This window comes from Gambusia affinis, linkage group LG16 (genome assembly GCF_019740435.1).
Source record: "Gambusia affinis linkage group LG16, SWU_Gaff_1.0, whole genome shotgun sequence".
Classification (NCBI taxonomy): domain Eukaryota; kingdom Metazoa; phylum Chordata; class Actinopteri; order Cyprinodontiformes; family Poeciliidae; genus Gambusia; species Gambusia affinis.
This window is the reverse complement of record NC_057883.1, coordinates 22626458-22639699: the sequence shown is the minus strand read 5'-3', so window position 1 is coordinate 22639699 and position 13242 is coordinate 22626458. Positions and strand designations below refer to the sequence as shown.

Genomic DNA, 13242 nt, shown 5'->3' with positions numbered 1-13242 from the left:
GCTGGAAGGTGAACTCCATGGACTCTCTGTCGGACATAAAAACAGCATAGTCAAAGTATGCAGTAAGTCCAGATGTTAGACCTGAGCTCTGCTTGGAGGAATAAATCCATACTGAGGCAGCCTGACCACGTTCTTAGAGCTCAGTTTGTGTTAATGACCTCATGGGGGCGCCACTAATCGTTACTCAAACTCCTTTATTCCTTCAGCCATTCAGCTCGTTTTTAATTTTATAAGTGTCTTTTAGTCTTTGTTGCACTGACAGCGTTTGTTCTGATCTCGAAATGCCTGCATGAAATTATCTGTATTTTTCCTTTTCTCTCTCTCTTTTCCTTTCTGTGTTGACCAAACAGCTACAAACTGAATTTCCCTTTTTGGGATAAATAAAGTTGTTAGATTTGATTTTAGTTTGACTCCAGTCTCAAGCCCTTTGTCGCATCTAGCTGCTCATTTTCTTAGGATAAATAAGCTGGTGGATTTTCCCACCAACTCTGACCAGCTTCCCATGATGCTGCCACCACCACGTGCCAACTGAAGATTCAGTTGTTGACCAAAATCTGACCAGACGACCTTTTAAAAATTAAATTAAAAATTCAACCTACTATTTTAAAATCTTTCCATATGAACGAGGTTTTACTTTGTTCAGTGGGAATCCCAGGCAGAAGAACTGAACGGAAACAAGCTGCAGGACTTTCTGCAGTTTTTGTCAGACATGTTGAAGATTTTGTTTTTCCACTTCACAATTGTGTGTCACTTTGCGTTGCAGCATTAAATAAGAAAAACTATTTAGTACACTGAAGTTTTTAGCTGCAACATGGTAACGTAGGAATACCTTTTCAAGGCACTTCATTAACACAAAACACAATTTTTAGGAATAAAAAAAACTACTTGAAAAATAAAATTTGTAATCATTTAACATTTGTATCTACAGAGGATTTTTAAATAGAGAGCTTATACTCTGTATATTTTTTCTCCTTTTGTTAGAATACTTATATAAGAGTTTAAATTGGAAATACTTTGGATTTTCATTGCCTGTAAGATTAAAAAAACCAACACCTTCATGTTGCATAACGCTTGCAGCTGGTTGATTGCTCCGATTGTGGACAAAGCAAAGCTCAGCCAGAGAGAAGCAGGAGCTGCACTGAAAGCTTTGCTCAGCGCTGATTAGGCCTGATATACACCGGCACCGTATGGAACGATTTATAATGGCTTCTCTGACCTTCGTCTCAGCAAACACAGAAACCAGCTTGGCTTGTTGCTCTGCCCAAACACCTTTTTTCCCTCTGACACTTGCTTACTTTTTACTGTGGAAATCCATCATGTCCAAATCAGAATGAACTCCGACTGCAGTGAAACATTACGGGGATGATGCATTATGCTGGAAATAAGGAACACAATAAATCCTAAATTAACACACAGAAAATGTTTAATTAAGTCTGCTATAAAATATAAAGGAAATCAGTAGTTTACACACATAAATGGACATTCATTTTTTCCTCTCAGTTTACATACATTTCCTCAGTGTTTTATAACATTGTCTTTGAACTCTATAAAAAGAGGTTTGGTCTGATTTACCTTTAGACAGTGAGGGAAAAAGTTGCATGTTTTTTTTTTACTAGTATGGGTAAACTTCTGTTTTTTTAAGTTTTGGACAAACATTAATGAATAAAATACAGCAAGATATAACAAATCAGCACAAAAAAATCTATTAAGTATAAATTAAAATTACGTCTTTTTGTAAAAGAAACTTTCCCAAAATCTGTGGAGATCCAGATATTTGACTCTTTTGAAACATTACAAAACTAAAACCACAAGATTTCTATAAAATTTTGGAGAGGAAAGTGAAAAATAATCAAGGCCCCGTTCATAATTCAAGTGATTATGTGTTGTGCTGCAGCTCTGTTTTGAGTTCATGTAAATGGATAAATAAGCAACAGCCCCATGTGTATCACCGGGATGATGCAGGATCTGGAACATAGAGCACTTTAAGGGCGTCTCTGTTTCAGCTCAAAGCAGGTCAAGGGAAGAAAAAGATGCAATTAAACTGCCGATGCAAAAGAAAGCAAAAAGGCTTTTACACAAAGTGTGCAAAGAAGTTCTGATAGACGCAGGGGCACTTTCTCCTTCCCGTACGCCGCCTGTCCCTCCCTTCGCTTCCTCCCTCTGAAAGAGTGATTACAGAAACAGGTCGTCCTCCTGCCTGCATGCAGCCTTTTGAGAGTAAACACAGAAGGTAATGTCTCTGTTGGAAGAAAGCCAAGAGCCCAAAGACAACAACAACAACAACAAAAAACAAACAAAATATGTAGGTTGCAATGTTCTTGCTCATCACAGAAGAAACTGACTAGATGTTTTAGCAAACAGGAAAGCATTGAAGAGAGTGAAGCCAAAAACATCTTCAATATGTTCTTTTACACTTTAAACCAGCAATAATACTTTTAAAAAATCTGTCTGGAGTTAAATCAGACAAAACCAGAGAGAATATGTCACATATCTATTATTTAACATCTTCAAAATCAAAATTTTACACAGGATGATTATTATCTCAGATGATGATGTCACGGCTTTAGAAAGTTATGTAAGGTTAACTGAACTGACTCGTCTGAGTTAATAGGGTGGATTTTAGGTCACTCCTGGAGCAAACTGTTTTCTTGTTTGACACAACAACATAAATAAGTCAAGAAATCAGTTAGAGATTTGTAGAGCTGAACAAATCTGGTTCACAGACATGAAGGGGACGTCCAACTGCTCTGAAAGGAGGCTCAGGTGATTCCAACGGACCAAAAACAAGAGAAGTTTGGTCTGATTTACCTTCAGATGTGAGAAAAATAAACTGCATGTGTCTGTTTATACAGTTTATGGAAACTTCTGGTTTCAACTGTATGTCCTCACTGCAAAATCACTAAATCTTACCAAGCAGTTTTTTTGTCTTACTATACTGAAAACAAGACCAAACTAACAGAAAAGTAGCTTGTTTTAAGTCAGTAATTCCTTCATATTGATCTAATGTCAGATTATTCCAATCTAAAATGTGAAAAGTCTCTTTTTATAAGTAAAATAATCTGCCTGTGCAAATGGTTCGTTTTGTCTTATTCCAAGATATTTGCACTAGAAGCTAAACCAAAATATTCTGTAAGATTTAGTGTTTTTGCATTTCTCATCCCTGCTTGCTGTCCTCGTTTACCAAGTTTGAATAAATGTCTCAAGTTCTTTTTTTAGAGCAGCATGTTTGACTAAAACATACAGAGCATTCTCCATTGACATGTTTCTACCTGAAGTGTGTGTGTGGGCGTCATTTCCACTTAAAAGCCGGAGCGTGAATCGTAATGAAGTGAGAAGGCGAAACAAGTGGAGGGAACGGGGGAGAGGAAGGCGCCACGGCTGGGAGCAACGAGCGAATAAACAGCAACCTCACAAAGCAGGAGGGATTCAGTTAAAGGGATTCTGTGCAAGAGCCAAAATTAGCCTTTCTGCTTTGTATTTCAACAAAAAGTGGATCAATCAAGGAGAGGAGGAGGAAAGTTAACGAGAGATATTGTCATGCGGGAGGCGAGCTGGAGAGACGGATGGACCTGACAGAAAGAGAAGAGGTCTAAGGATGCCAGCTGGAAGGATGACGAATCTCAGGACAGCATAATTAGATTAGAGGGCAGAAAATTACAAGTACTTTCTTTTGCATCCTCCTCCAGAAAACGGGATCCAATGATCCCGAAGCTTCCTGCTTCAGGAGTTTGATCAAGCTGTGACAACCCCCCACCCCTCCAAAAAAAAACCATCTTCAAGAGACAGAAATCTGTTTGTAACATGCATGTGCGTGGGTTTGTACACGAAGCCTGCAGAGAAATCTACAGCAGACATAATTGAGGATGAATAACATGCAGCCTGGGCTGATGGTGGAATGATATCCACTGACAGATGGATTAAGACCTGAATGTGGCTCGTGATTGTGTGCAAGTCATGTTGTAATCCGCTGACCTGCATTCATGCCTCCTGCTAAATAAATTTTAGCAGCATCAGGTGTGTGTGTAGTGGTGTGTGTGTGTGCATGCGTATGTGATCAGCAGGGCAGCTTGAGACAGCAGCATAAGCTCTGAGTAACACCACGCACGTGTTGCTGGGATTTTCAATCTTAGATCGACTAAAACAGCAGAAGAGAAGACTCAGACATGAATAAATTGATGCACTGACTCAAACACACACACACACACACACATGCAGAAATGTGGAGCAGAAAGCAGCGGCTCACCCTGTGCATGTCCTCCTCAAACACAGCGTCATGGACGCTGCATGCGAAGAGTGCGGTGGGAAGGTCGCTCAGGTCCATCATCTCATCCGTCACGCCATCCTGGTCGCTCTCGCCGAACACCATGTCCTCTTCCTCCTCATCATCCTCCTCGGGATCGCTGCTGTAAGCTTCTGACCCGTTGCTCCAGGCCTTAAAGTTCTCCCGCAGCATCCTGGATCTTTTCCTTTTTATTTCATTTGCTGCTGAAGCTACAAAATAAAACAAGAGATTAAAATGTGTGAAAGTGAGAAGGAAGAGGTGAAAAAAACGGATTTGTTTGTCATTTTATCAGATCCAGTATATTTTGCAGCAGGTTTCAAAAACCAAAGTTTTACTTTTTCAGTTATTCTGCTGCTTTGCTAATAGTGGGACTTTGATGCATTTGATTTAACTACTGTGAGTGAAGAACTTTTTGATAATAATCTCATTTGCAAGAGGAACCTAAACAGAAAATCTGCAAAAGATAACAACCTGATTACCACACAGAGAAAGTATGGATGATGGATGGTCAAGTTACAGTCCATAATTCATATGGCGAGTAATAAAATTCCTTACAAACATTTCTAAATTGGCACCACAAAATCTATAATTTTGGTTGCACAAAAGCAATTAGGCATCACAAAATCTTGGAAGAACAGCTGTTAACTGGTATTTTAATAGTTTAATTGGTTTTATCAACACATTCTGGCACAACCGGCCCTAAAAGAACATTCAGATTTTTGATATGGCACAAAATAAAAATGAGTTTGACACTCCTGCCATAAAGGAGAAACGTTGGATGCTACCTGACCCCATTACTTTCATTAGAACAGAAATGCCAACGTTGGCTTTAGAGTGGAGTGCCACCTAGTGGTACAAACTAAAATTCCTCAAAACAACGCTCATCAATATTTTAGGAACTACAACACGACTAAACGCACCAGAAGGACGCGGTTTAAAATAACAAGAACGGATTTCAATGCAACCTTTGAATCAAACCATTACTGTCCTTAAATACCTAAAATAAAGCCAGGAGTGCAGCGAGGAATCCTCCAAAACGAGTAACTTCTGCACGGCGGTGACAAGCGGAAATGAGACTGACAGGTTGTTTCTCGGAAGCGTTTTGATTTTAGTTAAAAGTGACACTTCAGCAGCTCAAAGTTTGAACTAATTCGCGTGAAGTTCCTGTTCTGATCGCGCCAGATCCAAATGCTCCTGTCATCGCCACCACTCACCGAACCGCTGTCAGTGAACGCGACCAGAACCCTCCATCACAAACGGAAGGAAACCAGAATCTTTCCGTCACTTTTCTGAGTCAATCGGATTGGTGATGCTGTTATTTTTGTTGATGCCGTCAGTTGCGTGGGTGTTTGTTGCCCGTGGATTATCATTGGGGGCATGGTCACGGCGCAAACTCCTCCGGCGCTGCCATGCGCAGGTGGAACCAATGAAACGCCGACGGCGGCCCGCAGCGACCAATCAGGCCGCCGCGAAGGGGAGGACGCTCCGCAGCAAGATTGGTGGAGGCCGTGGGGCAGAAAGTGGCTCTGCTGCAAACGGCTTTAAATACCCGGCAAGGACGTCTCAGTGAGTCACAGCAGTAAACTGTTAAATCTGTCCACTGCTCCTCCCGCTGAGTTAAGATGAGCTTAACGTGCTTAAATGTTTACAGGCTGATCACACTTTGCAGGATCCACCTGTTCAGTTATCCAGAGGGATATTTATGTTAAAACTGACAATCCACTTTTAAGATTTATGCATCTTGCAAGTCCACGAACCAAAATAAAACCAATTACTAAAAGAAAATGCAGACAATTTGATTTACTTTAAGCGTTTCTCACAATGAAACTTAAATTTAGCCAATAATCCCTGCATACTTCTGCATAAGCTTCTCTGAAGTCTCAAATCTCACATCTGGAATTGTCCAGATCCAAAAGGTTTAAATCTATACGCCACAAATGCATTTTGTGTGAATAAAATGTAAGGATTTTACAAGCAATTTATATTTTTAATCAAGTGGCAGAACATTTACTGAGAGAAACTGCACTGGTATTCATATTTCATAAAATATGTTTGAAGACTTTTAGCTATGTTGGTTCAATTATAAGGAATTAAATACAAAATGTGAAGAAGGAAGAGTAAACCCTAAATAAATAACTTTCAAACATGCCACAAGCGCTATTTAAAATGTGCTTAGAAAAATTTAAACTATGACAAAAATTATGCTTTTTATTTCCCTTATTTGGTTAAATTACATAAATACCTTGAATAATATTCAAGCTTGATGTTCATTCAAACACCAACAGTTAACAGTCACCATCATCATGCACTTACCCTGAATTTATCCAGCAACAAACTTCATTTTAAAAATGTACATTAAAACCAGACAGCGTTCATAAATACATCACAGTAACTTAAACACAGTGGTCAAACTGGGAAACTGGTCCCAACAAGAAGAGGCAGTTTAAACTTCATTTAAAACAGTCAGAGGCAGTTTTTCAAAGTAAAGACACTTAAACTGTACAGCTACAACGTTACACTGTTTGGTCAAAACCCTGAAGTTTGATAAGTTTGTACATTTACTGGAAGAACAGACGAGTGTGCCGGGTAGCCCTTGGAATAAAAAGGTTTATATACTGTATCTCGCTGCTGATCGAGTTTATCAAAGATGACAAAACTTCAACATAAAAAAGTAATAAGTTACTTCATTCTGCTGCCAATCTTTGGTTCCTCTGAGATCAATAAATGTCTTCAAAACACAGTATTAAAATATGTACAAAGACAAGCCAGCTTTACCAGTTTGTGTTCATCCAGACACTTCCTTATGCACTTTGATAGAGACAGAAAACATCGTCAATGGTACAAAAGAAGCTAATTATGTCCAAGGAAGAAGTGAGCAAGCTGAAATTAGGTAAATCCCAAAGTTTGAGGCAGATTTTCACTGTTTACAACTGTAGGACTTAATACAGTAATTAAAAAAGCTTTTCCCTGACTAGCTTAGGTTTAAAACAGGAAGCATGTGTGAGAGTTAAAGGCCAGAAGGTTTGGTGAAAACACCCATTTGAGTTGTTTTTTTTAATGCGAGGCAGCGATAAGTTTCAATCTTTCTTTAGGTCAGGCTGACCATGAGGCAGATCGGTGCCTCTCACAGTCACAGTTGGGTGCTCCAGGTTGACCGGTAGAGTAGCCGGCGCCACGCCGTCGTTGTTGACCAAAGCGCCGTAGGAGAAAGAGCTGTTAAAGTCCGGCTGAACAACAAGGCCGTTGTCATGAATGGTTGGCACGCCTGAGCAGAAAAGATGTGTAAATAAGAAGATAAAACGTGTCCTGACTTTCACAAATGTAGAGTTTAAAGTTTGGTTTTAATACAAACCGTTAGCCACATCCATGGTGACGTACGGCTCAAAGATCTTCGCCTTCTTCCTGGATTTGGTGACGAGAAAGACGCCGAGGAAACAGAGTGCAGACCTGCTCAAAAATAAAACATAAAAATCTTATTTTCTTATAGATTGGTAGGTTCTCTCTGGTGAAATCTTAATTTGCCTGCAATGACTTTCTAAATCCAGCAGATGTCGCTGTAAGTGACAAAGCAACAGTCTCAGCACCGTTATGAAATGTGCCACAAACCCAAGACTGCCCATCGCTAGTCTTGTGCATTACAGTGTGCAACAAATAATGCAGAAATAAATCCACAAACTTGACATGAATCCCAATCAACATCATCTTGTGTTTTAATAACTTTATACTTCAACCAATATTTCTGTACACACAAATTAACATCCTATTAACTTAACAGGAAGTCATGGTTGTTTTGACACAATCTAATTGGGTGACATAAGAGCAGCTTTGTGCTACACCGCCCCCTATGGGTTCGGCATGTTTATGACAACATCCACAGGCATATTTGTGCATAATGTGTTTAGAAGATTAATTATTTCTTTATCTGTAAATCCGATGCCAATGTATAACTTCACAAGATTCTCAACATTCCTTATTTTAATTTGCTATTTTTCATGTTGGAGTTGTCATAAAATTGTTACTTTATTCTCCCAATATTATGACTTTTTTCTTTATTTACGCATTTATTCGACCTTATTGTTGTAAGAATTTATTCTTGCACTGAGACTGTTTTATTGTGGAATTGTGACTTTATTCTCAGAATTAAAAATTTGCAGCCAGACCTACTATTCCATGATAAAGTTGATCTGAATTCAAAGTTCAAATAAATAGAAACTATAAAATATGCTTTGGATGTGCTGACACAAAAAAATGCGTTGGTGAAAATATTTGGCGAAGATTGAATTGATTCCAAAAATGCAATCTTCAAAAAGTGTATGAATACTGAACACTGCCACTGACCCAAGGAGAAACATGCAGATGTGAAGAACATCTTCCTTCTGAAACTCCAAGTAGAAAACGGCTCCTGTGGATGAAAAGAGGAGAAGTTCTCAGACGTGTTGTGACTGAAAGGAGAGCAGCTGAAGCAGATGTTGTTAGATTTTATTTCTAGACTCATGTTTACAGGCCCAAAGAAGCTGCAACTCACCAGCTACCACTGCAGAGACGGTGGAGAAGATGTAGTTGACGCAGGCGGCCAGCGAGGGGTCATGAAGATTACAAGCCTGGGAAAGAAACCTGAGAAGAGAGCAGCAGGCCCAACAGATTTCAAACCAACCACATAACCCTGTAGCAATTTGGAATAAATTAATAAATCAAAACAAGCTCGATAATTTCCATTTTTATGATTGCTTTTCTCATGTCAAAGAACAATTCAGTCTGGTGCATCAATCTTAACTAGACTCTTTTTTTATTGAAGGGAAATTTTATCTATAGAGATTTCAGGATGTATTCGCTGCAAAAACACAAACTCTTTAATAGTTTTGGTCTAACTTTCTAGTGCAGATATCTTAGCACACTTCAACTGAGACAAAACTAACTTACAAGTAACTTTTCAGCACAAGATATGAGCTCGTTTTAAGTCTTAACATAAGCATTAATGTTGATTAAAAATGTTAGAGTTTAATTTAAAATATGAAAAAGATGTTTTGCTATAAGAGTAAAAATCTGCTGATGGAACTAGTACTTTTAAAAAAAATCAATAATAAATATTTATTACTTAAAACAAGCTTTTATATCTTGTTGAAAAGTTGCTTATAAGTTAGTTTGATTTTATTTGAAGTGTAATAAGATTTTTAGAATAGAAAGTAGACACAAACACTTTATTTCTTCTTTCAGTTGTTTTGTTTATCTAAAATGTCTCCCAGTTGGTTATAAATTAAAGTTTATTGATCTTTGAGAGGATGTACCCGCATCATTGTGATTATATTACTTGAAAAGGGTCTGAAAATGGGAATACTTTCATTTATCACAATAACCTTTTGGACAATTTATTGTCTAGTAAACTTATCGTCACAAACCTACAGCCACAAACACAAACTGTAACAAAGACTAGTGGATTTTGATGATTTTCGACGTCTCTGCCTCTCACCTGGCCTGGAAGATGACAGACGCCACCATGCACACAAACATGACGCTGAAGATGGGGTAGTCGAGCTGCATGGAGCCCTCCAGAGTCAGGAGCAGCATCCCAGAAACCGCCTTGACTGTAATGACTGTGACCGAGCCTGTTCCACAAGACAAGCAGAAGATTAAACAAATAAAATAAAATAAAAACTCAACATCTGTATTCTTATTCCAGTTAAGTGTGAATAAAGCTAGATTTTAAAGACAGGAGGAAACTCACCCAGTAAAGCCACCAGCAGCAGAATAACAACAAGGTAGTTAGCATTGTGCTGTTTGTAGAAGTACAACAACAGGCAGAATGCGATAATCTCCAGAAGCTGTCAGGATGAAAACATTAAATTAATACAGAAATACACCAAAAATCAACTGTGCCGGACTGAAAGACTCCAAGATAAAAACCACATCAGTTTACAGAATATTAGCTAATGATTTACAGGAAATATCTCACCATATACAGGAGAACAGGCCATCCAACAAGATGCTTCACAATGTTCCCTGCTTGGAGTTTCTCATGAGAGTTTGGACCAAATGACACAAACAGATACGTTCCTCCTATAATGAAGATGTAGCCCAGGAAGGCCAGCCCATAGTTCTCTGAAAACACAAACAAACAGAAATCACTTCAAACAATCTGCCAAGTCAGACTGGAGAGGAATTAAAGGTTTAAACTGCTGCAGTATTTGCACTTAGGGGTGGGCATTTATCGTTTTGTTTATTAATAATTAGGTTTCTTAGTATAAGACCTTTGATTCATTGACATGATAAATTTCAGTGATTGGTTGTAAATAATGAAAAAAAAATTCCAGTATGATCAGAAATGTTATTTTTGCTATTTTCGCCAATCTTAGTTCCACAGGAGCATCAAAAAATATCAGTAAATTTGAAAATAGTGTAATTAGTTTTTATGGTTTAGGGATATAAATCACACTTTTAAAGTATGTGGCCTCGTAAAAAAGCCTATTTCAGAAAATAATGTTTTCCATGGATAATATTTGTATATGTGGTGGTATGAATGCAGGCTCAGCCATACAGTTACCTAAAAGAGAAACAGTTTTTTTAATCATAAAAAATAAGTAACAAATAGGATTTTTCTTTATTATTATCACAATAGTACCACAGAATATCAGAATAAAATTCTAAGTCCTTATCACCCACCCCTATTTGTACTCCAACCAATTTGATTTTTGATGCATTTATTGGTAAGAAAAATATAAATATCAGGCAAATAAAACACAAGAAAATACAAAAAAGTAATTTTTTAAAATTAATTTCCTTATTAAGGGAATAAAAGCTCTGCAAAACAACCTGATCCCATCTGAAAACGTAAAACTTCCTTCTTGCTGGTATTTGGTCGCACAATCAATAAAAAAACAACAACAACATAGCTTGACATATTTATCGGCATTTTAAAGTTTACACATTGAACACAAATCAAAAGTTGACTTATGATGAATTACTGGAAAAGTTTTTCTGAATTTCAAAATTCAAAAGAAAAAAAGGAGCACCAATATAAGAGGTAATTCAACAAATATTGGACTTTAGGGTTGCATAGAAGGTCAGTTGAGGATATTTCCAAAGTAATTTAATAAACTGTTAAGTGTGTCTGAAAGGTCAGATTTGAGTTGTTCACCTTCACTGAAACTCCAAATAAAATTTACACATAACAAAAAAATACCTTGGCAGAAGAATAGAAGAAAGGGCAATTAGATTTACATAAAAAAGCAGCAGATCTGAAATATTTGCATGAGTTATCTGTGCAGCTGCATAACCTTTGTTCTACTTACTTGCAAAGTCCTTTGCTTTAGATTTTTCTCTCAGGAATAAAAAACCCAAAATTGAGCTTGCTGCAAAACATTAGCAAAAAAAAAAAAGTTTTTGGTACAATTTAAGGTATAAATCTGAATGTTTTCACATTTTATCTAATGTTTAGAGAATGATACTCACTCAGGACAGACACGGCATTGAGGGGCGCGACAACAGCAATTGGGGCAAAGGCGTAGGACACAAAGTTGGCCCCCTCCCCGACGCAGATGAACACGAAACCAGACCACCAGGTCTTGGTGTTGTAGAAGGTGCGTTGCTCCTTTGTTCCTGCGAGTGTCACGTGGCTGTACTTCTGCAAAGAAATGCAAAACAGGGAATTTAAAGCAACACAAACACCTTGCAGGAATCTGACAGAAAGAGCTTAAAGCAAATTGTGAAACAGTTTCACCCAATAAAAGAAATGCAGATGGGATGGTAAGCAACACAATGAGAGTGACGCATGATGACCACGTGACTGTGTATTGGATAAATATTCAGCAAACACAGCCTTTCCCTGAGGGTTATGCAGTCAGACATGCATCAGAAAACAGAAGAGGGCATGGCACGGTGGAAATTAAAAGCTCCTGTCTGGATTATAATTATGAAACAGATGATTTATAACGCTTTTAGTGGCGAAGTGTAAACAGAAACTACCTGAATACTGAGAGAGATGCTGACAATCACACTTCCAAAGATGGCTAATAATGTCCCGATGAGATTATCCTGAAAAACAAAGTGATCAGTTCAGTTAGGATACAGAAATGTTCACATCATAACAACAAGACAACAGAAAGTCGCTTCTGAAATTCAGTTTATTGTTTCCACCATTCTACCTTCAGTAGCCAGTTACATTGTAGCAGTTAGCAAAACCGGGTTTCTTTTTAGCACCACTAATAGATAACAAAGCAACTCTTTAGTAACAAATGATGGTTACAATGGAAGCTGTCTCACCGTGTAGGAGTCTCCTTGTTCTGTTTGAGTGTCCATATTTGTAACTTTCAGAGGCGCTTTTTCATATCACGTACAATGAACATTCAGACAGTTAAATATTCCCGCTGTTTCCTGTTTGATATAAAATATCTATTGCTCATTTTTGGATTTTCTGTCGTGATAATAAAGGAGACACCATATTCGGGGCGAAAAGCATCTCACTTCCGGGGACTAACTTCAGCTGCTTTTGGCTACGAACTGACGCACACAGAGGAATCGCACCATTCACCAGCCAGAGAGGCAGCCGGCGCACCGGGCGGGCATAACCTGAGCAACAACTTAAAAGATTATTATTATTATTATTATTATTATTAAATTTTAAAATGTGTTCTAGCTTGGGCTGCACAGTGGTGCAGTTGGGAGAAGTGTTGCCTTGCAGCAAGAAGGTCCTGGGTTTGATTCCCGGCCCGGGGTCTTTCTGCATGGAGTTTAGAATGTTCTCCCTGTGCATGGTGGGTTTTCTCAGAGCACTCCGGCTTCCTCTCAGTCCAAAAACATGACTGTTGTTGGTCTTGCTAAATTCTCCCTCGGTGTGAGTGTGTGCATGGTTGTGTCATTAATTCATTTATTAATTTTCCAAACAAAGCCCGTTTTTAGGCCTCAGCAAGAACTTTTTTTTGGAAAAAAGTTCTTGTTGTTCACTATTTATTCATCTATTATGAAAC

General features: G+C 38.2%; 2 protein-coding genes across 3 annotated transcripts in view; both read right to left on the bottom strand.

Moving 5' to 3' along the window:
- Positions 1 to 5689, bottom strand: part of rcan3 (regulator of calcineurin 3) — a 41643-nt gene extending 35954 nt beyond the window's left edge. The window contains exons 1-2 of one of the 2 annotated variants that reach the window (XM_044142073.1): positions 5497 to 5689; positions 4244 to 4491 (exon numbers count right to left, since the gene is read on the bottom strand). In XM_044142073.1, the coding sequence (XP_043998008.1) occupies positions 4244 to 4453 (210 nt within the window). In that variant the 5' untranslated portion in view covers positions 4454 to 4491; positions 5497 to 5689. Of the gene's footprint in view, positions 1 to 4243; positions 4492 to 5279 lie in introns of both variants that reach the window. The other variant, XM_044142074.1, reaches the window with a different exon arrangement.
- A 787-nt stretch (positions 5690 to 6476) lies between these two features.
- On the bottom strand, positions 6477 to 12772 carry nipal3 (NIPA like domain containing 3). Its single transcript, XM_044142072.1, has 11 exons — positions 12539 to 12772; positions 12242 to 12310; positions 11729 to 11900; positions 11569 to 11628; positions 10233 to 10378; positions 10005 to 10101; positions 9750 to 9885; positions 8808 to 8896; positions 8621 to 8684; positions 7635 to 7729; positions 6477 to 7547 (listed from the first exon to the last, which is right to left on the bottom strand). The coding sequence occupies exons 1-11, from the start codon at positions 12572 to 12574 to the stop codon at positions 7360 to 7362; spliced, it is 1152 nt and encodes a 383-aa protein (XP_043998007.1). The 5' UTR covers positions 12575 to 12772; the 3' UTR covers positions 6477 to 7359.
- Between the last annotated feature and the right edge of the window lie 470 nt (positions 12773 to 13242).